Consider the following 24,970-nt stretch of genomic DNA (forward strand, 5'->3'; position numbering starts at 1 on the left):
TTTAAGCTAAGGAAGATATATTTAATACTTTAAGCCTTAAACACAATACTTTATAATCTAAATGTAATACTTCATTTCATAGCACTAATCTTGTACAGAGTTTCCCAAAGGTTGAGTCTCCAACCCTAAGGGTCCTCCACGCCCCGACGCGACAGAGCATCTAGGAGGATGTAAATCATGGTAACTCAGCTAAACATAGAGGGCTAGATCTTTGCTTACTGCGTATAAGGAGCCCACATTATTGTTGGTGAGACTCGATCACGAGTCATTGTTCACAAACTTCTTCTCTATGACCAACTAAACTGTCATGTGAGCAATGGTGATTACTTAAATTATGCAAGGTGGTGGCATGGACATTCATATTGGTGCCCTGGACAGTGATTATATATATTTGTTAATTTAAAAGTTGTTGGCATCATTATTTATTATTTATATATTAATAATACATCAATTTGCAGCATTGGCCGGTGGAGACAAAGTTTTACAGATGAGAGAGAAATTAAAACAATTTTTTAACAAGAAGATCAGACCACCTTCATCTTCTTTTATATGCAATGTTTGGAGAGTTGTGGCCTCACCCACTCAATACTCATTCATTGAGAAAACTAAACAAGTAGATCTCAATAATTTGAGAGAGAGAGAGAGAGAAACTTGTTATCTGAATACTTTGAATTGAAAGAGAGAACTATCGAGATGGCTTGTGTTGCTTTGACTTCTCTGATGGCAACAATTGAGCTAGAGTTTCTGCAACCAAATCCAAGCAGGGTTCCTCTTGATGATGGAGGGTTTATATCAATGGAATCTTTGTATGAAAAGGTTTCATCTTTGCAAGGTTTTGTGCAGGAGAAATCCGGGGCACGGGGTGGCACTGCAATCAGAAATCTGGAGATACAGATGAGAGACTTTGCACTGGATGCCGAAGACCGCATCGAAATACAACTCAGCAACTTTCTTCTGGCCAACAACGGAGAGGATCAACGAGAAGCTGCACAGCAACTCCATCGAACCTTGCGAGAAGAAGCAGAAAACGCATCGGAGTTGCTGGAAAAAAGCAAGGAAATCGATGACGAACAAGTGGTGAATGAAAGTGAAGGAGCACTGATTCCTTGGTTAAAACATGATTCGGCTTCGGAGAAGAGCAATGTTATGGTCGGTCGTCGCCGTGATCGTGAGCTGATAATGCACGAACTCTTCTGGGGCTCTATGAACCGAAAAGTGGTCTCAATTGTTGGAATGGCCGGCATTGGGAAAACAACTTTAATTAGTAGTGTCTATCAAGATCCAGATGTTGCTTCGCGTTTCGATGTACGAAGATGGGTTTCTATGCCTGGGGAATACAATAACGTGAGACAACTGCTACACACCCTTCTTTGGACACTACTACCAGAGGTAGATGATGAAATTGAAAAGGGAATCATTCCTGATGATGATGATCTAGCAGCTGAGCAGGTATACAAATGCTTGAAAGGTAAGAGATATCTAATTGTTTTGGATAACTTACGGAACAATCAAGCTTGGTATGATATCCGGCATTGTTTACCTGATGATAGAAAAGGAAGTCGCATAGTGATAACCACTACGCATCTTTTAAGGATGGGTAATGATTATACTTACTCAAATAGCAATATTCATCACATGACTTTGCTAAATTCAGAAGAAAGTTGGGCTTTATTTTGTAATAACCCTTTTCTGAAACTGAAAAAACATATGGCACCACCTAAATTTCAAGAAATTAGGAGTCAAGTTGTAGAGATATGCGAAGGATTGCCATACTCAATTCTTGTAGTTGCAAAACGGTTATCTAAGTGTGACAACATAAGACAAGAATGGAAGAAGGTGCAAAAGGAAATAGAGTTACTTGGAGTTCTAGATAGGAGGGCACTAACCCACACTTACAATCAATTGCCACAGCACTTAAAAGTCTGTTTTCTATATTTTGGAGTCTTCCCAAAACGCAGTGCAATCAAAGTCAAACAACTTATTAGATTATGGACTGTCGAGGGATTTGTGAAGCCATTGGAGCACAAGGGGTTAGAAAATCAGGCTTATGAGTATTTACAAGAGCTTATTGATAGAAGTCTTATTTTAATCGACACTCCGAGTTCTTCTGGAAAAATTAAGAGTTGTAGGATGCATAGTGCCTTACATAGCTTTTGCGTAAGAGAAGCTCAGAAAGATGGCATTTTTTGCGCGTTAAATACTCTGCAACTTCCACGAGGGTCATTTGGCATGTTTGAAAATTCATGCCGCTGGTTAAGCTTATACACACATAAATTTGACTATTATGTGTTGTTAAGAACAAACAACCCTCGCTCCATTTTCTTCTTTCAAAAAGATAATGCTGATGAAATATATGTATCTTTCAAGTTGCTAAGAGTTTTGGCTTTTGTTCCATCTTCATTTCTTCAAAGAATGCCAGCACGCTTACAGGATTTAGTTTTTTTGAGATACCTATATGTTACAGAATGGTTTGAGGGTCTTGATTATGTAGTGTCAACCAATCAAAACTTGCAAACACTTATTGTTTCTAATAAAGAATCCCAAGTTGGAACACCTACTATCCATTTGCCTTCAACAATTTGGAATTCACCACAATTACAACATCTTGAATTTGACAAATCTTATGTGATTGATCCTCCAAGCATGGATAAAGATAATATGCGGACATTATCTTGGGTGTGTTCACCTCATTGTAGAGCAGGAGTATATTGCAGGTTTCCAAACATTGAAAAATTAAAAGTTTTTGTATTTAGCAGTAATAATCCTATTATTTTGGATAATCTTGAATGTTTGGAACGTCTTGAGAGACTATCAATCTCAGTTTCGTTTGGTTGCGTTGTAATCCTTCCAGAGCCATTTATGTTTCCTTCACAACTAAAGAAGTTGAGGTTGAACGGTACTAACCTTTCAGAGAGGGATTTAAAGGCAATTGAAATGTTGCCTCAGCTTGAGGTTCTCAAATTGGAAAATGCCTTTCATGGAAAAGTGTGGAAAGTAGAAGAAGGATTTTGTGAATTAAAATTCTTGCTTCTTGAAAGTAAAATGCTTGAGCAATGGACGAACTTTGGTTATGACTCCTTCTCATGTCTTGAGCACTTAGTCTTAAGACGTTGTTATTGTTTGAAGAATATCCCTGAGGATATGGAAAATATGTTGACCTTGAAGTCAATTGAGTTGCAGCGGTGTGGTCCGTCAGTTATCACTTCTGCAAAGTGTATTCAAGAATATCAACGCAATGAGTGTGGATCCGAATTTTTTGAGGTGAGAAGCTAGCTAGTACAGTACAGTACAGTACAACATGATTCATTCTTACATTTCCATTTATTTTTCTATTCAATGCTTACAAAATCTTATCATCTTTCTGCTGCTATTTCTCCTTCCTTCAATTCTCATCTCATTTCATTCTTATATTAGTTATATGCATTTATTTTTCTATTCAATATAATGCTAATAATTTTCTTTACAAAATCTATTATATTGCAATCTTCTCCCTCTGATCGATCTCATCTCATTTTGCATTCTCTTTTTCATATAGCTCAAAATCATTGGAGAAGAGTCTAGACCTTCAGATAATGAATGACAAGCTAAGCTAAGGTATTGATGCTAGAATTGAATGACAAAATTTGGTTGCCAACTATATATAATATATATTCTCAATTAATACTTGCACCCTCCATCTTTATGCATGTTATCTGTCCTTTCTCATTGCATATATGTTTTTATTACTTTGTAGTCCCCTGGCCTGTTTTCTGTATGTAATCTTCTATTTAAACAAATTTTAATTTGTATGAATGAAGATCGAAGATTATAGCTTTTGATTATCAATATATCGAAATCTTGAATTTTATGGTATGTTCAATCCCTCTGTCTTTCGTAGCATTTTCTTTTTAACACACTTCAAGTCCGTATGTAGCTTGAATCCTAGGGGACTACACAGAGATGACCTGGACCGTTTAAGACTCCTATTACAAGTACATGAAAAAGCATAAAAAGCTCAACTTAGGAGGCTTGTTTAACATTGTTTCTAAAAATAATACCATATCTCTCACTTATATGTCCTATATTTACCACTCCATCTCTTACATTTTTCTTACCATGTTTATCATTATATTCATTGATTAAACCAACTGTTTCTTCATTTCTTATTTTCTTTAGTAATTTTTAATTATTTTCTAAATTTAATTTTTTGTGTTTAATAGTACTTTAATATAGTTTTTAAATATATAAATTTAATATACTCATACTAAACTTAATATTATGAAAAATGAAATTAAAAATAACTTCAGTCAATCCTTGTTATCCGAACCAAACAAACAAAATGGGATGGAGGGAGTATTAATTAGTCAAACCAACTCTTTTCTTTAGACTTATTGTCTTTAAGATTTTGTGATTAATTTTAAATTTATTTTTTGTTTAATAGTATTATTTATGTGGTTTCCAAGTGGGGTAGAAAATACAAGGGTGCCTGCCTTTCTTTTGTGTATTTTTCTACTTTCATTCATTTATTCTTTCATTCTTTACCTTCTGATTATTAGTTTAGTTTTTATTTATTTGAGGTGTGCATGTTTTTTCTTCTTTGTATGCTTCTTTCAATTTCTTTTGGCTTTCTGAGGTATGTTTGGCTTGGGCGCTTTCTTGGTCTGGCCCTTGTGGGCTTTCTTTGAACAGGTCATGCTTCAACGTCGGTGCTGGACTTTTCTTTGAACAAGTCATGCCTCAACGTTGGTGTTTGCGGTAAGAAGTTTCACCTTGACAACGGTGATTTGGGTAGAAATTCATCAAATCCGTTGGTCTGACAAGGCTTGTTGCTGGCCAATAGTAGCTAATCCCGTGGGGTGCATGTTGCTGTGATTGGTTGCTAGTTAATTATGTTGAGGCTTGTGTTCTTTTGGGTCTGCGTGCCATATTCTTTTGGGCATACGTGTCATGTTCTTACTTTCAACCTGTGTGCCATGTTTTTATTCTTTAGATTTTGTGACTGGGTGGCTTGTGTGTCAAATTTTGATGGGAGTATGTGTCCCGTACTAACTTTAGTTTCTTTATGGCAGCCTATGTGCCTCGTGTGATGTGTGATATATGATTGTTGGCTATCTTAGGAGGGTTGATATGTCCATGTTCTGCCATTATGTTGTTGGATTTAATATATTATTATTGGTTATCATATAACATGTATGTTGTTTTACTTTAAAGAACTTTTGTCCATGTTCATATACCAAAAGAATATGTTGACAAATACAAGAATTAGTTCAAAGAGAGGAAAGTGTATGGCATAAAGAATTTTCTATGTATTACCAACTTTTTAAAGTATAAAACAAGCACACTCACGTACATATCTCTGTATAAAAGAAGCACAACTTTTTAAAGTGTATGGCCTTTGTTGAAGATAACTATCTCTGTCATCTCTGAAACTATTGTTTGGACCCCATCTCCATACGGAAATTTCACCTTCTCCTCGACATATGACTCTCTACGGCCGAGGGAGGGGCATAGTTTATCATCAGTCAGTATTTGGGGGAGGAATAATATTCGATCTAAAATTTCTGTTTTCATGTGGAAGCTGCTGAGGAGACTTCTACCTTTCCCGGATGTCATCAAGCGATGGTTTCTTCATGCCATCCTTTTGCCCATTCTGTGTTGCCACAAGTGCAAGCCTAGAACATTGCCTTCTTCAATGCAACGCCATTCAAGATGTCTGGACTCATTTCAACAGGATCTCTGGACTGAATCTGAACAATGTTCATTCCATCCGTGCTGCCTGCCATGCATGGTGGCTCCTTTCCACTCCAGGTTCTGCGAATGCCTTGCTTAGTGCTTTGGTTCTTATGGGTTACGTACAACGATTGCATCAACAATGGTCCTGCATTCTCCTCTTCGGGTACGGTGTTATTAAAAGAATCAAGCGTGAATCCTTTCTCATCTCCCTCGCTAATCCTCCTAGCCGTACGGGTGCGTTTGGGAATTGCCTCCTCTCTGAATGTTTGGTAGCTAGATTTACTGCTCCGCCACGAAGGACAACGATCTAGGTCAAGTGGTTAGCGCCACCAACTGGCATACTAAAGCTCAATTCGAACGCCATATTCTCATCAGATGGGCGCTGCAGGCTGGGCTTGCCTCAGGGACTCTCGGGGTCTGTTAATAGCTGGGCTATACTTTCGTTTGGAAGTCACTTCAGCTCTTGAGGCCAAAGCTCTAGCTTTGCAAGAGCTCTTCAATGGTGTGATGCTATGGCTTTGCGGCCCTCCGACATTGAATTAGATTCTCTTGATCTAGCTCGTATGGCCTCCACTCCGGTGGCAAGGATCCCGCGGAAAATTAAAGAAGGGGTTCTCTACATTCGCTCCTACCTCTCGTTATGGGGCTCCGCGTTAAGGCATGTGTATCGGAAAGCTAACCAGGTAGCCGATGCCCTTGCGGCGGAAGGTCTTGTCGCCAACTCTCCCGCGGTCTTTTGCTCTTTTATTGCTTTGCCAGTCAAGGCCAAATTGGCTCTCGTGTATGATTTAAGGGGTTTTGCTACCCACTGGGTTATTCGCCATTAATAAAAGTTATTTTTGCTTTTTAAAAAAAGTACACATTCTCATTTGAATAATATAGTTTATAACTGCAATAAATTCTACATACAAACAAACAAACTTTGGGAGAAGCAGCAGAAAGCGCAGCAGAGTTGCTGAAAGGTTACATCCCACTTCATGTACGAGGTTGGGTTACTATATCCAGGGAATACAACAAGACCCAAACGCTACATGACCTTCTTTAGACACTAACAAATTAAAGAAGGCAAACATTCATAATGACGATGATGCAGCTTGCAACTTCTTGACAGATAAGAGGTATCTAATTGTTTTGGATAACTGTTGAAATTAACAAGAACAAGAAACAATAATAATGGCATAAAAGATAAAGAAGGCAAGATTTACGTGGTTCGACAAAGTGCCTACATCCACGGGAGTGAAACAATACTCTTATTCATAGTGATGGTGATAGTGGTGACACAACCCCTTAGGGATACAACCAATATATTTATAGGCATCTAATCCCTGTACACGGGGTCTACCCGTTTCACTCCGGCCTACTCCTAGTATGAGACAAACTCATATTCCTAATCCATATATGAGACAAACTCAACAATCTCCACCTTGGCGAATATGCTCTTTAGGAGAAAATATAACTCAACAAATCTCCACCTTGACGAATATGCTCTTTAGGAGAAAAGACTTATCTCACCATCTCCACCTTCACATATATGCCATTTAGGAGAAAAGATTATCTCCACCTTGGCGAATATGCACTTTAGGATAAAAAGATAACTCAACAAATCTCCACCTTGGCAAATATGTCCTTTAGGAGAAAAGACTTATCTCACCATCTCCACCTTCACAATTATGCCCCTTAGGAGAAAAAGACTTATCTCACATATACACATGGGTAGGAACAACCATGCTCATCCCAACTAGCCAGCCACATGCATACGCAGCATCAAACGTTACCCAGTGCATGTACATGAATTGCTTTGTTCCAAGCCATTCGCCCCTCAGCCGTCGACCTGTTATACCGCCACGACTCATGTTAACTGTCTCATTTAGCTGACCTCCTGCATCCGGCTCATACCAGGTCCATGTCCCCTCCTGGTATCCACGCTGCCCCAACACAACAGCGCCCCTGCAAAGTCACACTAAACCCGTGTGCCTTGCCCAATGCTCCACTAACCAGCAATTGCCACTGGTCAGCAACATGCACCACGCAACATCAAACGTTTCCCCGTGCATGTTCACGAACTGCTTCGTCCTGAAGTGTCCGCCCATACCAGCCGTGACTCATGCCAAGCCCGGCCCATACCAGGTCCATATCTCATGACAAGCCCAACCCATACCAGCCGTAACTCATGCCAAGCTCGACCCATACCAGTGTCATACTGGCCCATACCAGGTCTGCGACCCCTCCTGGTATCCGCGCTGCCCAATACCACAACGCCCCTCACCACCTTCTCATCTAGCATCTAGAAATGCCCAACAAGTCCAAACAATGTTCGAACTTGTTACTAGTTACCGCTAGAACATCACCTTCACTATAATAAGAGTCATCAACATATACCACGTCCGTAGCTTCCTGCTTCTTCAACTCCTTCCGATCAGCCTCTTCCAGATTTGCTGGATTTTCCGCCCTCAAGGTTTTCAGAAGGCCCTAATATGCCAACAAATCATTTACCCTAGACCGCCATAACCCAAAATTTCCTATACCATCAAATTTTGATACCTCGAATTTTGTACTTGAACTAGCTATCTCAACTATGCTCTGATACCAGCTTGTTGAGATTAACAAGAACAAGAAATAATAATAATGACATAAAAGATAAAGAAGACAAGATTTACGTAGTTCGGCAAAGTGCCTACATCCACGGGAGTGAAACAATACTCTTATTCATAGTGATGGTGATAGTGGTGACACAACCCCTTAGGGATACAACCAATATATTTATAGGCATCTAATCCCTGTACACGGGGTCTACCCGTTTCACTCATACTCCTAGTATGAGACAAACCCATATTCCTAATCCATATATGAGACAAACTCAACAATAACTTACGTAACAATCAAGCTTGGGATGATATAGGAAAATGTCTCCCTCGATGTAATAAGGGATATAGCATAGTGATAACCACTACACATTTAAGGAGGGATAGTGATGCTATCACATTTGTGCTTATCTATAGTATTGATTTAATTATATTTATTAGGCTTGAATTCATGATTTTGGTATTTTAATTGCACAATCCCTTGTTTTATTATTTAATTATGGTTTATACTCGTTTTGAATGTTATACGGTGTTTGTTAGTGTTTTTGAACCATTGTAGGTCAAAGTTATGAGCAAGGGAAGTCCTAGGACAAAATTGGAGTCAAAAGTGGACAGAATGGCGCCTACACAGTACACTCGACGCGTCGAGCCTCCAAAATTTCCAGAAAGATATTGCGGACGAGAAAGACGCTGAATGGATTACGAAATCTTAAGGCGCGGCTTTATTATTTCCTAATTTATGAAGCAGGCAAGCAGCGATGTATCTTCCAAATAAAAGGGGACATTCTAAAATTGAAATGGTGCATTCCATAATTATATATGGCGCAAGTTCCAATAAAATGAAATGGCAGCAACATTCCAAATTCAAATTGAAGCAGCAATATTTTTGAGACGGCAATTTCCGAATTAAAATAGAAAATTCCAATTCTGTCCCAGCTTTGTACCTACTATAAAATGCCACCTTCCTCAACCCTACGAAGACAAGTAGTTTAGTTTAGAGTAAATAATTAGAATAAATAATTTACAATTCATAGTTTAGAATTCAGAGATTCTTGGAGACAAGAAGGGGAGAAATCAAGAGCCACAAGTTGTCTTGGAAAGCAAGAAGAAGACTAGGAAGATTTGAGAAAATCGTCTGGTTAATTCTTGTACTCTTTTGATGATTTGTAATTCTTTATTTATATTTGCTAGGTATAATTTAGCCATGCTTGGCTAAATTCTTTAGAGATTCTTGGGTAAAAGTGTTTATGAACCTATGTGCCTGAGCTCTCAGTTTCTTTAATATATTATTATTTGGATTTAATACTTGTGTTGCAATCGTGATAATATTGTTTGATACTTGTAATTAATGACCATAGTTACTGGCTTCATAGCCATGTTTGTGTCACCAATGGGAGTTGGGGCATAAATTAGGGCACACACGATTGCACATAATGGTTGGACCTTGGGAAATGGGAATTTATTTAGGGAATCTTATTCTAGATTGTTGCGCATCGAGAGATGGTAGTAATTGGGAATAATTGAATGCTGATCTTCGATCTTATCAGGTGTTTAAGCCACGGGAGTGGAAATTTAATTCACTAGGGGTAGAAATTACGAGAGTAATTATGTTCCACTTTGCATTCCCATACAAGTCTTAATTCCAAATTAAATATTACAAACGTTAATTGGCACTAGGTGATTAAATACTTGAATCCCATGAATCTCATCTTCTCTCTTATTGTTTTCAAAATCCTGAACCTCTGTTTTATTTTATTTTATGCCAATCAATCATCTAAGGAATTGTTAGGATTAGTCTAATGAATAAGTTAGTAACTAGTGCTTGATACAACCACTTCCCTGTGGATCGATAACTCGTACTCCGAGAATTATTTGTTTGCAAATATACTACGCTTCAAATTGGCGCCGTTGCTGGGGAGGTGGCGTTTCTAGTATTAACATTAGTGAAATCTTTATTCTAGGATACTAGTCCATTTTTATTTTTTATTTTATTGGGTTTTGCTAACCCATAACAAGTTCTTTGTTTTGAGTGTGATTTAGTTTATGGATGGATATGAATTCCAAGGAACCATGCCACCGTTTTACCCTCCTTCTCAAGGTTATGAGATGAGTTGGAATATGAATCGAGAATATGGAGGAATGGAACAACAATTTCCTTTCTCAAATTTCACCAACTCAAGTCAAGAATATTTTGAAGAAAGTTCATATCAAACATCACAACCCAAATGGTGCTCATTTTGTGGTGGGAATCACTTTGTGGAAAATTGTTACATGCTCAACCCCACCAACCATATCCCTCAACAACCTACTCAAGGATTTTGTGCCAACATGAGTCAAGCTACTTATCAAAGATGCACACCTCCTATTCCACAACCCTCATGGTGCATGATATGTGGTGGACCTCATGAGGCGGAAAATTGCTTTATCATGGATCCCAATTACAAGTATCAAGGGCGAGCTCAAGAGTCTCTATACCAAGAGTTTCAACAAGATTGCCAACCACTTGACCAAACAATTGAGATGAGGTCCATAGAGACCAAGTTAATGCAATTATGCTCGAAATATATGGAGCGACAAGCTGGAATGGATCGCATGATAGCTCAAATGGATCACATGATTGCTCGAACGAAAGATTTGCTAATTCAAGAGCCACTTTAAGATTCATTTAATGGAGAGGTTCTAGAAGAGTTGTTCTTGCCAAATGAAGGTCATGAGGTTGAGAGAAATAAAAAGGATGATGAGGATCTTAGAGATGACGGTGAAGAAATATTTGATGAATGCATTGAGATGGAGACACCAAGTTGGGAGGAAAATGTAGTGTTGCAAGGTAATGATGGCAAGGAACACGTGGAGAGTTTCCCGTTATATGAGGAAGTTTTTGATGGAGTACATGATTTGAATGATGATGTCTCACCAATGAAGAACACTTCCCTTGGAGAGAACTTTAGAGAAATTTTGAATTTGGGAGGCATTGGAGTTCTTAAGGATGATGGCACACATTTGCCTATCTATATATCCAATGATTCCCAATACTTGCTGGTTCATGTGGATGATCCGAGACTCTCATTACTTGTTGAACAAGAGAGTTTATAAATGGACATCACTTGAAGAAATACTTGGAAGAGAAAGTTGATGGAAAGAAGGGGATTTTTCTTCTCCATTCACATGATGGCTAGAGAGGTAACGTCGAGCTAACGACGTTAAATTTAGCACTTCATGGGAGGCACCTCATGCTATATTTTATTACTTTCCCTATTTATTTATTGCTTTCTAGTTTCGTTTTATTGCTTTCTAATTCGTGATTATTTTATTGCTTCTTAGTTTTCTCTTTTCTCTTGTTCTCCTTTTCTTTTATTTTGCATCAGGGACGATGCAAATTTTTAAAGTGTGGGGGAGGAGCCATTTGGGGATATTTTTAAAAATTTTAAAAATTTTTTGCTTTTGCTTGAATGACTCATATGTTATTTTTGGTGAATAAGTTGCTTGTCTTAGCATACAATTGCAATTACTCTCTCTTGTTGGTTTGTGGTTTGTTTTAGTGGTGCTTGCTGCATCTCAATTTGTGTTGGATGATTTGAGGTGTAACACATAATTGATCTATTCCCTTGCCAATATCTTTGTTAACCACTTAATAATTGGATTAATTCTTGATCTTGTGTGTTATGCATTGCTAGTGAAAGCTTATGTGAGATTCCGGTCATGGGTGTTTTGCTAGAACTTGCCTCATTACTCCCTAAGTGGTGTTTAAGTTTTGCATGTTTTGAAGTGATTTAGACCATTTTTGTTTAGCCATAGCCTTTAAACCTGTCCCTATATATTTTTATCCTTTGTGTCCCCATTGTGCCTTTTGTTTGTTTAAATAAGTGCTAAGCACTTATCCCTTCATTGTGATTGTTTTTCTTTGATTTACCCCCATTATTATAACCATTAGCCCTTGGCCAAATATTTCCTTTCCACCCTTTGAGAGAATGAAACTTTTATCTTTATTATTTCTGTAAGAAGAGTTTTATGGAGTTGTGCCAAAAAGCAGCTGATATTACAAATGTTCAAGTGTGAAGGAATTGAAAAATTGGATTAAAATTGTCTTGCAGTATTCAAAAGAAATCCAAAGAAAATAATCGAAAAAAAAATAGAAAAGAAAAGAAGAAAGAAAGATTGAAAGTTTTTGAGTTTGGATCCCCGCTTTACCAAAAAGTTGCTAAGTTCTTAAAAGAAATTTGCTCCTTGAAATTATGATTATCTCATCTCTTCCAAATTTTGAAAAATTTAGATAAATTGTGACATGCTCTCTTTTCGATTAATTTTTCCATACCACTTCTTTGTTAGCCATCACCTGCAGCCCCATTACAAACTAAATAAAGTCCTAGTTGATCTTAACATGCATTCTTAGATTTGATCTAGGGGAGTAAGAAAGGCAAGCCTATGGGATCTCATTCATGAGCCGTGTCTTGCATAATCTCAACTGAGTACTTGTTGCACACTTGATCCTCACATACTTTAAATTCTTGGTGCTTGGTTATTGGCTTGGAAACGGGTCTCTTATGTGCCAAACTAATTTGATTCTTGTAGCTTGTTGTTTTGTAGCAAGTTGGTTGGTGGTTTGAAAGATTATGCAAGAGAAAGCATGAGTAATTTGTATGTTTTGACTTATGATTTTATTCCTTGGTTTTGCTTGAGGACAAGCAAATGCTTAAGTGTGAGGGGGTGATGTTATCACATTTGTGCTTATCTTTAGTATTGATTTTATATTTATTAGGCTTGAATTCATGATTTTGGTATTTTAATTGCACAATCCCTTGTTTTATTATTTAATTATGGTTTACACTCGTTTTGAATGTTTTACGGTGTTTGTTAGTGTTTTTGAACCATTGTAGGTCAAAGTTATGAGCAGGGGAAGTCCTAGGACAAAATTGGAGTCAAAAGTGGACCGAATGGCGCCTACACAGTACACTCGACGCGTCGAGCCTTCGAGGCGTCCAAAATTTCCAGAAAGATATTGCGGTCGAGACCAGGAGGTCTCGATGCAGCTCGACGCGTCGAGGAAGACGCTGAATGGATTACGAAATCTGAAGGCGCGGCTTTATTATTTCCTAATTTATGAAGCAGGGAAGCAGAGATGTATCTTCCAAATAAAAGGGGACATTCTAAAATTGAAATGGTGCATTCCATAATTATATATGGCGCAAGTTGCAATAAAATGAAGTGGCAGCAACATTCCAAATTCAAATTGAAGCAGCAATATTTTTGAAACGGCAATTTCCTAATTAAAATAGAAAATTCTAATTCTGCCCCAGCTTTGTACCTATTATAAAATCTCACCTTCCTCAACCCTACGAAGACAAGTAGTTTAGTTTAGAGTAAATAATTAGAATAGATAATTTACAATTCATAGTTTAGAATTCAGAGATTCTTGGAGACAAGAAGGAGAGAAATCAAGAGCCACAAGTTGTTTTGGAAAGCAAGAAGAAGACTAGGGAGATTTGAGAAAATCGTCTGGTTAATTCTTGTACTCTTTTGATGATTTGTAATTCTTTATTTATATTTGCTATGTATAATTTAGCCATGCTTGGCTAAATTCTTTAGAGATTCTTGGGTAAAAGTGTTTATGAACCTATGTGTCTGAGCTCTCAGTTTCTTTAATATATTATTATTTGGTTTTAATACTTGTGTTGCAATCGTGATAATATTGTTTGATGTTTGTAATTAATGACCATAGTTACTGGCTTCATAGCCATGTTTGTGTCACCAATGGGAGTTGGGCATAAATTAGGGCACACACGATTGCACCTAATGGTTGGACCTTGGGAAAGGAGAATTTATTGGGGGAATCTTATTCTAGATTGTTGCGCATCGGGAGATGGTAGTAATTGGGAATAATTGAATGCTGATCTTCGATCTTATCGGGTGTTTAAGCCACGGGAGTGGAAATTCAATTAACTAGGGGTAGAAATTACGAGAGTAATTATGTTCCACTTTGCATTCCCATACAAGTCTTAATTCCAAACTAAATATTACAAACGTTAATTGTCACTAGGTGATTAAATATTTGAATCCCATGAATCTCATCTTCTCTCTTATTGTTTTCAAAATCCTGAACCTCTGTTTTATTTTATTTTATGCCAACCAATCATCTAAGTAATTGTTAGGATTAGCTCTAATGAATAAGTTAGTAACTAGTGCTTGATACAACCACTTCCCTGTGGATCAATAACTCGTACTCCGAGAATTATTTGTTTGAAAATATACTACTCATCAAATTGTAGTCATGATTACATCGATGGCTATACCCATAACATGACTTTGCTAAATCAAGAAGAAAGTTGGGATTTATTTTGTAATAACCCTTTTTTGGAGTGACACATGGCTCCTAAATTTGAAAACATTAGGAGCTAAGTTGTGGAGAAATGTGAAGGATTGCCGCACTCGATTCTTGTTGTTGCAAAACGTCTGTCAAAGTGTGACAACATACAACAAGAATGGAAGAAGGTTGAAAAGGAAATAGTGTTGCTTGGAGTTCTAGATAGCAAACCCCTCGCCTTCACTTACCATCAATTACAGCAACATTTGAAAGTTTGTTTTCTATATTTTGGAGTCTTTCTAAAACGTAGTGCAATCAAAGTGAAACTACTTATTATTAGGTTATGGATTGCTGAGGAATTTATTAAGTAATTGGAGCGCAAGGAGTTAGAAAATCAAGCTTATGAGTATTTACAAGAGTTTATAGATAGAAGTCTTATTTTAATTGACACTTGGAGTACTAATGGAAAAATTAAGACTTGCAGGATGCATAGTGCCTTGTATAGCTTTTGTGAGAGAGAAGCTCAAAAAGAGAGCATTTTTTGTGCTTTAAATACTCAGCAACTTCCACGAGGATCGTTTAGCATGTTTGCAAATTCATGCCACTGGTTAAGTTTATACACACATAGTTTTAATTATTATGTGTTGTTGAGAACAAACCGCCCTCGCTCCATTTTCTTCTTCTTCCATGAAGATGCCGATGAAATATATCTGTATCTTTGAAGTTGCTAAGAGTTATGGCTTTCGTTCCATCTTCATTTCTTCAAAGAGTGCCAACACGCTTACATGAATTAGTTTTTTTGAGATACCTACATGTGTCAGAATGGTTTGAGGGTCTTGATTATGTAGTGTCAACTAATCGAAACTTGCAGACACTAGTTATTTCTGGTAAAGAATCCCAACTTGGAGCACCTACTCTCCATTTGCAGCTTGTACAATTTGGGAGTCACTGCAATTACAGCATCTTGAACTTGACAAATCTTATACAATTGATCCTCCAAGCATGGATAAAGATAATATGCAGGCATTATCTTGGGTGTGTCCAACTCATTGTAGAACAGAAGAAGTGTATTGCAGGTTTCGAAACATCAAAAAATTGAAATTTTTTGTATTTGGCAGCAATAATCACATTGTTTTGGATAATCTTGAATATTTGGAACGACTTGAGAAACTATCAATTTCAGTTTGGGTTGGTTGCATTGTAACCCTTCCAAAACCATTTATGTTTCCTTCACAACTAAAGAAGTTGAGGTTGAATGGTACTAACCTTTCAGAGAGGGATTTAATGGTGAATGGTATGTTGCCTCAGCTTGAGGTTCTCAAGCTGGAAAATGCCTTCCATGAGGAAATATGGAAAGTAGGTGAAGGAAGATTTGATCGATTAAAATTCTTACTTCTTGAACATAAAACGCTCTACCTATGGCGGGCCGGTGCAGGATCGTTCCCATGTCTTAAGCACTTAGTCCTAAGATGTTGTTATTGTTTGCAAGAAATCCCTATGGTTATGGAAGATATTGTTTTCTTAAAGTCAATTGAGTTGCAGCAGTGTTGTCGTGCCCTCATTGCTTCTGCACAGAGTTTTCTAGAATATAAACGCGAGCTTGGAAATGAAAATTTTGAGGTTAGAATTAAGCTGCGTAGTATAACATGATTCATTCTTACTTCCATTCATATATTCTTATTGCTTCCCTGATTAATATATATCTTATTTCACTTTCTTCATTCTTTGCAATCTGTTTTTCATATATATATAGATCAAAATCGTGGGACCTGAATATGATGATGAATCACAATGTACAGACATAGATGAGTCTATACCTTTAGATGATGAATCAGAGTGTACACAAACACAAGAGTTTATAGCTTCAGATGATGAATCTGCAGAGTGTGCACGATGAGACACAGATGAAGAGTCGTCTATATCTTCTGATCTGGGAAGAATATGTCAAGTCAAGTAATTAAATTCAAGCTAAGGAAGAGCTGAAGATGACGATTACTATGAATTGAAATTGATAAGCGCTAATTCTTAGTATTTTTATCTGTACAATTGATATCAAACTTATGTGATTTCATATTAATTAGATGCTAATTATGTGCTTATTTGATTCCTTTCTGTTATTTAGATTATTTGAAGGCAAATCATATAATTTGGAGCTCAATTTGATGTGTTTTGAAGTCATCTTGGCACAGAGTCACTTTTCGGAAGTCATGAAAGGTCAAGAGACTGAAAAAGACAGAGTTGGAAGTATCATGGCATGACCCGTAGACCCAAAGGAACAAAGGAGTATGCATTACGAAAATATGGAATGAAGATCAGGGCTCACGCCGTGAATGCCAACATGAGTCCATTCTGCTCTACTTTTTCTCTATCATCTCTATCAGGCGATGTCTCGATATTTTAAGCATATCTTATTGTAGGATTGTCCAAATTAAATGATTTCAACGGCATTGGAAAGCTATTTCAAAGCGCTACAACTTTTATGAAGACAACAAAATTCAATTCTGACATCTACAAAGTGATAATTGGCTTAGAAGCTAGAACTGTTGTGCAGAGTGGGTGGTCACGGTGAGACTCACACCGTGAGTTTCAGCGTGAGTCACAATGATCAAAATCTGATCATTGAGACCGTGAGTCCCACTGTGACCTCACTCCAGTAAACTTTGAGTTGACGTGATTTTTGAGGTAAATACTAAGAGACGGTTATTTCTGGAGGACTTTTCATTTTTCATTCTCTCTCCAAAGTTTTCTTGGAGAGAAAACATCTTCAAACATTTCCTTTTTGTAATCAATTAACATTTGATGGAGTAAGATCAATTCAGCTTGTAATCAATTCCAATTGTAATTTCAAAATTTGCTCTTGCATTGTTCTTCACCAAAACTAAGTCTTTCTTGTTACTTTTGCATTTTCTTTCTTCCAATTCTGAGTGCAATATTCTCTATTTCAATTAATGCTTTCACTTCAATTTCTAAACATGAGTAGCTAGCTAGATTCAATTAGGGGTTGGATTAAGTCATTTTTTTGTGATTGATGTTATGTGATTGAATTGAGCTATTAGCTAGTGTAATGACTTGATGATGACTCTAGTTGTGAACTTGGTGATTTTTATTGACTCTTGTAGGTTTTTGGCCAAATTATCCAAAAGGTACATGGATAAAGTATTGCTCTCACTAATCCAACTCACCTTTGAGAAAAAGGATTTGGAAGAAGACAGTAATACCACATGTTTGATCAATTGCCTCAATTAGCCAAGTTGCCATGAGAATGTAGCTATGCACTAATTGATAGCCCAACGACAACGAGAGTGGCGTTGGCACCTAGTAGTATCTCTATTGTTAATGCATTACATGAGCTCTAACCAAGGATACACTATATATATCATCTACACTTAAGTGGCCTATTCAAAACTCTTAGTTTTACTATTGATTGTTAATTGTTGCTTGATCTTTCATTACAATGTATTGTCATTCTCTTTATTTTGCTCTTATCACATGAATCACATATACTATCATGAATTAGCTTCTAAACACTCTACACTCTTGTGCTTACCTACCTACTATTCAACACATTTCTAGTCCACTACTTGAGACGAATTATCCGGTGTGAGAATACCCCACCCTCACATACACACATCATTTCATCACCACTTTTACCCAACTTTTAGAAACTAATTCAGATTTGGATCAAACTTAGGAAATTTTCTGGGTTGACGAATGGTGCTTTTAAATTTTTATTATATGTTATCTTGCACTTTGTAGATATTTCACTTATTTTTGGGTGAAAATATTTCAAATATTTATGAAAACTCTTGTAATATAATTCAATTCAGTGAATATAATCTGATCTAAACAAATTTGGAGCTTGAATTTAATTTGGTTCATACATTTAGACTAGTTCCGAGTTTCTGTATTTCGGTAAATTTTTTTTGTGGACCATGAATACAAAAAGGTACATTTTTAATATATTAAAAGTAAATTATTTAACAATATACAAAATAATGTATTTTATATACACAATTAAAAATGTATGTTTTATTTATCATCCTAATAATGGGTTTGTTTTCTGCTACATATATATTAGTTGCTAGGCCCACTGGACTTTGATGTAAAAAGCAAACCATCTTCTAATGTAAAAAGCAAATAATTTACTCCTGACCCCATGAGGAAAAATGTGATGATGTAAATACTATACATATTTAATTGGTAGCGGGACAGAATTAAGGGAAAAGAATTACAATTTTAGTTTCAAATTTTATTGTTTGGTATATGAGAATCAAATTATGAGAAATCTCAATTTTAACTTTTAAGTTAATATCGAATTCAGTACCTGATTATAGTGGTTTTCTTTGATTTAGTTTTAAACGTTTTTTTTTTATTTAATTGGATATTTAACATCGATAATTTTACCTGATTGAATCATATGTTAGGATAACTTGGTAACTTCTCCTCTATTAATACACAACAAATTTACTCAATTCGGCCTTTGACTATAGTGATTTTTCTCAATTTAGTCATTGATTCTAACAACCAAGAACTCAATTAGGATCGTATCTATTAATGATGCATGGTCAGTAAGTCTTCTGACATGGAGGGTCGAAAAGTCTTCTGACACGGAGGGTTGGAAAGTCTTCTGACATGGAAGGTCAGAAAGTGCATACGTAAAAACTTCTAGGGTTGAGAAATACACATTTTACCCCCATAAACTATGTGGACCCATAAAGTAGGCCACATAAGTTAAGTATAAGCAATTATACTGTAGACCGCGGTCCACAAAGCTTTGTCGACCATGGTTCAAAACGACAGACACTATAGTTATCTAGACTGACACTGTCTAACGTAGTACTTTTATTATATTATATCAAATGAAACTATAATTGAATTGAAATGAAACTGTAGTTGTGTCGAAATGAAACTACAGTGTATACAAAATGAAAATGAATAACAATTTCACATATTTGAGTGTGTATTCTCCAGTGAAACTGTAGTTATATCAAAATGATACTGTCGTTGTGTTGAAATGAAATTGCAGTGCATATTTGATGCCTGGACCATAATATATTGTGGACCGCAGTGCACAGTATAATTTGCCGGTAGGTATGGTTGTCCTATAATAATCCTTTCAGGTATAAAGAATATATTTAAAGATAAATTAAAATTAATCAGTTCCTTGACTTGATAACATTAACATTATGTAGAGGTGACGGTGGTCGGAGTCGGGCAATAGGTGACTAATATTGTTTTCAAAAAATTGAATCTCCAACTTCAAAAGGCCCCCTCACGCCTCGATCCGACAGATTATTTGAGAGGATGTAAGTTATATATGATAATTCAGCAGAGACTGGACTTTTACTTATTGTGCACAAGGAGTCCCCTAACTTCCCACACTACTGGCGAGACTCGATCCATGTGACCACTACTGGTGGTGGACATTGATATTGGTGCCCTGGACAGTGATTATATATATTTGTTAATTTAAAAGTTGTTGGCATTATTTATATATTAATAATACTTCAATGTGCACCATTGGTGGAGACAAAGTTTTACAGATCAGTGAGAAATTAAAACAATATTTTAACAAGAAGATCAGACCACCTTCATCTTTTTATGCAATGTTTGGAGGGTTGTGGCCACACCCACTCATTCCTTGAGAAAACTAAACAAGCAGATCGGAATAATTTGAAAGAGAGAGAGATGGCTTCTGTTGCTTTGACTTCTCTCAGTGCAACAATGAAGTTGGAGTTTCTGCAACCCAATAATCCAAGGGTTTCTCTTGATGATGAAGCATCCATATCAATCAATTCTTTGTTTGAAAAGATTTCATCTTTGCAAGCTTCTGTGCAAGAGAAATCTGGGGGTGGCCCTGCAACCAGAGATTTGGAGATGAAGATCAGAGACTTTGCACTGGAGGCCGAAGATCGCATCGAAATACAACTCAGCAACTTTCTTCTGGCCAAGAACGCAGAGGACCAACAAAAAGCTTCTCAGCAACTCTTCCAGATCTTGCAAGAAGCGGCAGAAAACGCAGCAGAGTTGCTGAAACTTAGCAGCAGCATAAGCAAAGAAGCAGTGAAGAATGAAAGTGAAGGACCAATGATTCCTTGGATAAAACATTCTCCGGTGATGCTTGAGGGGGGCACAATGGTGGGTCGTCGCCGTGATCATATGCAGATAGTGGATAAACTCGTCCGGGATGATGACTGGGCATTTGAGTTCAAAGTAATCACAATTCTTGGTATGACCGGTATAGGAAAAACAACTTTAGCTACGAGTGTTTATAATGATCCAATCCTTACATCCTACTTCCATGTACGAGGTTGGGTTACTATGTCTGGGAAATACAACAAGAGCCAAATGCTACACGACCTTCTTTGGACACTAACAAAGGAGGCAAACATTCCTGATGATGATGATGTAGCAGCTAGGCAGGTATACAACTTCTTGAGAGGTAAGAGGTTTCTAATTGTTTTGGATAACTTATGCAACACTCAAGCTTGGTATGATATAAGAGGATGTCTTCCTGATGAAGATGATAATGGAAGTCGTGTAGTGCAAACCACTACGCATTTAAGGAGTGATTACTTTTATAGCAATAGGAATTTCGGTGAGGAATATTGCCCCCCAAGTTTCTATGTCCATCACATGCCTTTGCTAAATCAAGAAGAAAGTTGGGATTTATTTTGTAATAATCCTTTTTTGGAACAACATATGGCACCTAAATTTGAAAAAATTAAGAGCCAAGTTGTAGAGAAATGTGATGGATTGCCGCACTCAATTCTTGTAGTTGCAAAGCGTCTATCTAAGTGTGACAACATACAAGAAGAATGGAAGAAGGTTGAAAAGGAAATAGAGTTGCTTGGAGTTCTAGATAAAAGGGCACTCACCCTCACTTATCATCAACTGCCGCAACATTTGAAAGTTTGCTTTCTATATTTTGGAGTTTTTCCAAAACGTAGTGCAATCAAAGTGAAACTACTTATTAGGTTATGGATTGATGAGGGATTTATTGAGCCTTTGGAGAATAAGGGGTTAGAAAATCAAGCTTATGAGTATTTAAAAGAGCTTATTGATAGAAGTCTTGTTCTAATTGACAAGTGGAGTTTTGGTGGAAAAATTAAGAATTGTAGAATGCATAGTGCCTTCCATTGCTTTTGCGTAAGAGAAGCTCAGAAAGAGGGAATTTTATGTGCTTTAAATACTCAGCAACTTCCACTAGGGTCATTTAGCATGTTTGCAAATTCATGCCGCTGGTTAAGTTTTTACACACATAAATTTGACTATTATGTGTTGTTAAAAACAAACAATCCTCGTTCCATTTTCTTCTTTCAAGAAGATGCAGAAATATTTGTATCTTTCAAGTTGCTTAGAGTTTTGGCTTTTGTTCCATCTTCTTTTCTTCAAAGAGTGCCAACATGCTTACAGGATTTAATATTTTTGAGATACCTATCTGTATCTGAATGGTTTGAGGGTCTTGAGTATGTAGTGTCAACCAATCGAAACTTGCAGACACTTGTTGTTTCTAGTAAAGAATCCAAACTTGAAGCCCCTCCGCCTCTCCATTTGCCTTGTACAATTTGGGAGTCACCCCAGTTACAACATCTTGAACTTGATAAATCTTATGTGATTGATCCTCCAAGCATGGATAAAGATAATATGCAAACATTATCTTGGGTGTGTCCAACTCATTGCAGAACAAGAGTATATTGCAGGTTTCCAAACATTAAAATTTTGAAAATCTTTGTATCTGGCAGCAATCCAATTATTTTGGATAATATTGAATGTTTGGAACGACTTGAGAGGCTAACGATTTCAATTTCGTTAGGCCATGTTGTAACCCTTCCAAAATCATCTGTGTTTCCTTCACAACTAAAGAAGTTGAGCTTGAATGGTATTAACCTTTCGGAGAGGGATTTAACGGTAATTGGCATGTTGCCTCGGCTTGAAGTTCTCAAGTTGAAAAATGTCTTTCATGGAAAAGTATGGGAAGTAAAAGAAAGAGGATTTCGTAATTTGGAATTCTTGCTTCTTGAAGATAAAACGCTCAAGCAATGGAGAGCTGGTCAATATTCATTTTGGTATCTTGAGCACTTAGTCCTAAGATTTTGTTGTTCTTTGGAAAAAATTCCTCATATTATGAAAGGTATTTATCCCTTGAAGTCAATTGAGTTGCAGCAGTGTTGTCCTTCCGTTGTCACTTCTGCGGAGGATATTCGACGATCTAAAAGGGAAACTAGAGATGGAATTTTTGAGGTTTGAAGCTATTTATTTTTGCATTTATTTTTTTATTCAATATAATAATGCTAATTTTCTTTACAAAATCTATTGCAGTTTTCTCCTTCAATTCTCATCTCATTTCACTTTTTTCCATTTTGCATTCTCTTTTTTAAATAGATCAAAATCAGTTGAATCACAATGTACACACATAGAAGATATCTGGGAAGATCGAATATCTAAAGTTGAATAATCAAATGCAAAGAAGAGCGGAAGATGCCTATTACTATGAAACTAATATAATCCAGATTTGGAACATGTTGTACACATATGAGAGTCGATTCTCGTTGCTTAGATAATTGTGTACTAACTGTCTCAAACTGTTGGGCTGGTGAATGGTACTTTTGAGTTGTGATTATATATTTTCTTGCACTTTGTGGATATTGTATTTTTTGGGTGTGAAAATATTTTCAGTATTTGTCTAAGAGTTTTGTAATTCAGGATAAGTGTGATGAAACTCTAAATTATTAGAGATTTTGAAACTAATTATGTATGTAAAAAAATTATTTCAAATGCTTAATTTGAATGATTTAAAGTGAATCTAAATAAATTTGGAGCTTGAATTTGTTGCATTCGTGAAGACTACTTCAGAGTTTCTTTCACTTTCTGCTGCATATTAGGGTAAATTATAAATTATTAGTTGACACATCCAGATTCTGTATCTATAGTTGACACATTTTCTTTGACACATTTTCTATTTGTAGTTGATAATTTTTGTACTTGTAGTTATCATATTATTATGTGTCAGCAATTATCAAGTTTTTGTTTATATGTACAAAAATTGTTAATTGTAGGAACTAAATATATTAAAGAAAAGTACAAAATTTTATATCAAGGTTCACAATACAATATAAACCTTGCTCCATGGTATAACAATTGGCATATTAATCGCTAGGCCCACTGGACTTTGGGTTTTGTTCCAACTCCACTGCACCATCCAACAATTTGGGTTAATAGTTTAATTAATCTTTTGGTTCCTCAAAAAGTAACCTTAATTCATACAAAATTGTTCTGAGATATGTTTTGTCCAATAGTTATGCTGTGCATCATGGTGCATACGGATGCAAAAACGACGTCGTTTTATTAAAAATGTGCATCTCACTTTAAAAAAAAAAAATCAGTTTCGATTTCCCTCAACAGCATTATGTTGTTCATTCATTCTGGAATTTTAGTTCATAGATTCTGGAATTTTAGTTCATAGATTCTGGATTTTTAGTTCATTGATTTTGGATTTTTAGTTCATCGATTTTGAAATTTTAGTTCATCGATTCTAGAATTTTAGTTCATAGATTCTGGAATTTTAGTTCATTCATTCTGGAATTTTAGTTCATAGATTCTGGAATTTTAGTTCATAGATTCTGGAATTTTAGTTCATTGATTATGGATATATAGTTCAAATTATGCACAAAATGTTGTTGTTGTTAGAAATCGAAACTGAATTATTTTTTTAAGTGAGACGCGCGTTTTTAATAAAACGACGTCATTTTTGCATCCGTATGCACCATGCATGGTGCATACGGATGCACGGCATAATTTGCCATGTTTTGCCTACATTGATATTCAAACAAATCTTTTTAGATAATTTATCCTATATATAGTAAAGAATAGAATTTACGAAGAGGAGGAGGCCCAAGCCGACATAAACCAATTAGTAATTATGTCTTATGTTGTGAGTTTTGTATCTTGTGTTATTAAATTTTGTACTTTAAGAGTATGAATTATGTACCTGAAACAAATTAGTAATTGTGTCTTATGTTATAAAATTTTGTGTTTTGTGTTGTGAAATTATGTGTATATAAACACAAATTATGTACATAAATCAGATTTGAAAAATAAGTAAACATATATGTGTCTTGTATTGTAATTTTTTTGTGTCTTGTATTATGAAATTCTGTTATTTACGAGTATAGTTTTGTATATACCTCGTCATTTCGATTCATGATCATAATGGTATGTGGACCCTAGTTCATGATATGAATTGTCGGCATAAACATTTGCCCTTAGCTTATTGGCACTAATATATTTAAAGAAAAAGTATTAAATATTTTACTGTCAAAGGCTTTGTGATCAAGTGGCATGGTTGTGCCCCTCAAATGAAAAGTCTTAAGTTCGA

At 36.2% G+C, this 24,970-nt stretch overlaps 3 protein-coding genes across 4 annotated transcripts in view; all 3 read left to right on the forward strand.

Moving 5' to 3' along the window:
* The window catches only part of LOC109166123 (putative late blight resistance protein homolog R1A-10), a 54,699-nt gene extending 31,406 nt beyond the window's left edge, over positions 1–23,293 (forward strand). The window contains exon 5 of the mRNA XM_019315009.1: positions 23,016–23,293. The gene's annotated coding sequence lies outside the window, so the exon portion shown is untranslated. The remainder of the gene's footprint in view (positions 1–23,015) is intronic.
* On the forward strand, positions 474–5,182 carry LOC109166324 (putative late blight resistance protein homolog R1B-17). 2 transcript variants are annotated; one of them, XR_002051633.1, is made up of 4 exons: positions 474–3,261; positions 3,536–3,594; positions 4,669–4,734; positions 5,049–5,182. XR_002051633.1 is itself a non-coding variant. In XM_019315284.1 (3 exons), exons 1-2 carry the CDS (start codon positions 694–696, stop codon positions 3,578–3,580), a joined length of 2,613 nt encoding a protein of 870 aa, XP_019170829.1. In that variant the 5' UTR covers positions 474–693; the 3' UTR covers positions 3,581–3,594; positions 4,669–5,182. The 2 variants fall into 2 exon arrangements, 1 of the variants encoding a protein (XP_019170829.1); XM_019315284.1 differs by having other exon boundaries at positions 4,669–5,182.
* LOC109166326 (putative late blight resistance protein homolog R1A-4) lies at positions 613–23,293 on the forward strand. Its single transcript, XM_019315290.1, has 3 exons — positions 613–647; positions 20,271–22,836; positions 22,978–23,293. The coding sequence occupies exons 2-3, from the start codon at positions 20,281–20,283 to the stop codon at positions 22,990–22,992; spliced, it is 2,571 nt and encodes an 856-aa protein (XP_019170835.1). The 5' UTR covers positions 613–647; positions 20,271–20,280; the 3' UTR covers positions 22,993–23,293.
* Positions 23,294–24,970: the final 1,677 nt, after the last annotated feature.

This window comes from Ipomoea nil, unplaced genomic scaffold (assembly GCF_001879475.1).
Source record: "Ipomoea nil cultivar Tokyo-kokei standard unplaced genomic scaffold, Asagao_1.1 scaffold3087, whole genome shotgun sequence".
Taxonomy (NCBI): Eukaryota; Viridiplantae; Streptophyta; class Magnoliopsida; order Solanales; family Convolvulaceae; genus Ipomoea; species Ipomoea nil.

What these genes read in the sequence shown, in the direction of transcription:
- LOC109166324 (XM_019315284.1), top strand. Translation starts at nt 694, where the DNA reads ATGGCTTGTGTTGCTTTGACTTCTCTGATGGCAACAATTGAGCTAGAG. An exon ending in GTGGATCCGAATTTTTTGAG is followed by an intron (nt 3,262 to 3,535) that starts GTGAGAAGCTAG and finishes TTTTTCATATAG; the next exon opens with CTCAAAATCATTGGAGAAGA.
- LOC109166326 (XM_019315290.1), top strand. Translation starts at nt 20,281, where the DNA reads ATGGCTTCTGTTGCTTTGACTTCTCTCAGTGCAACAATGAAGTTGGAG.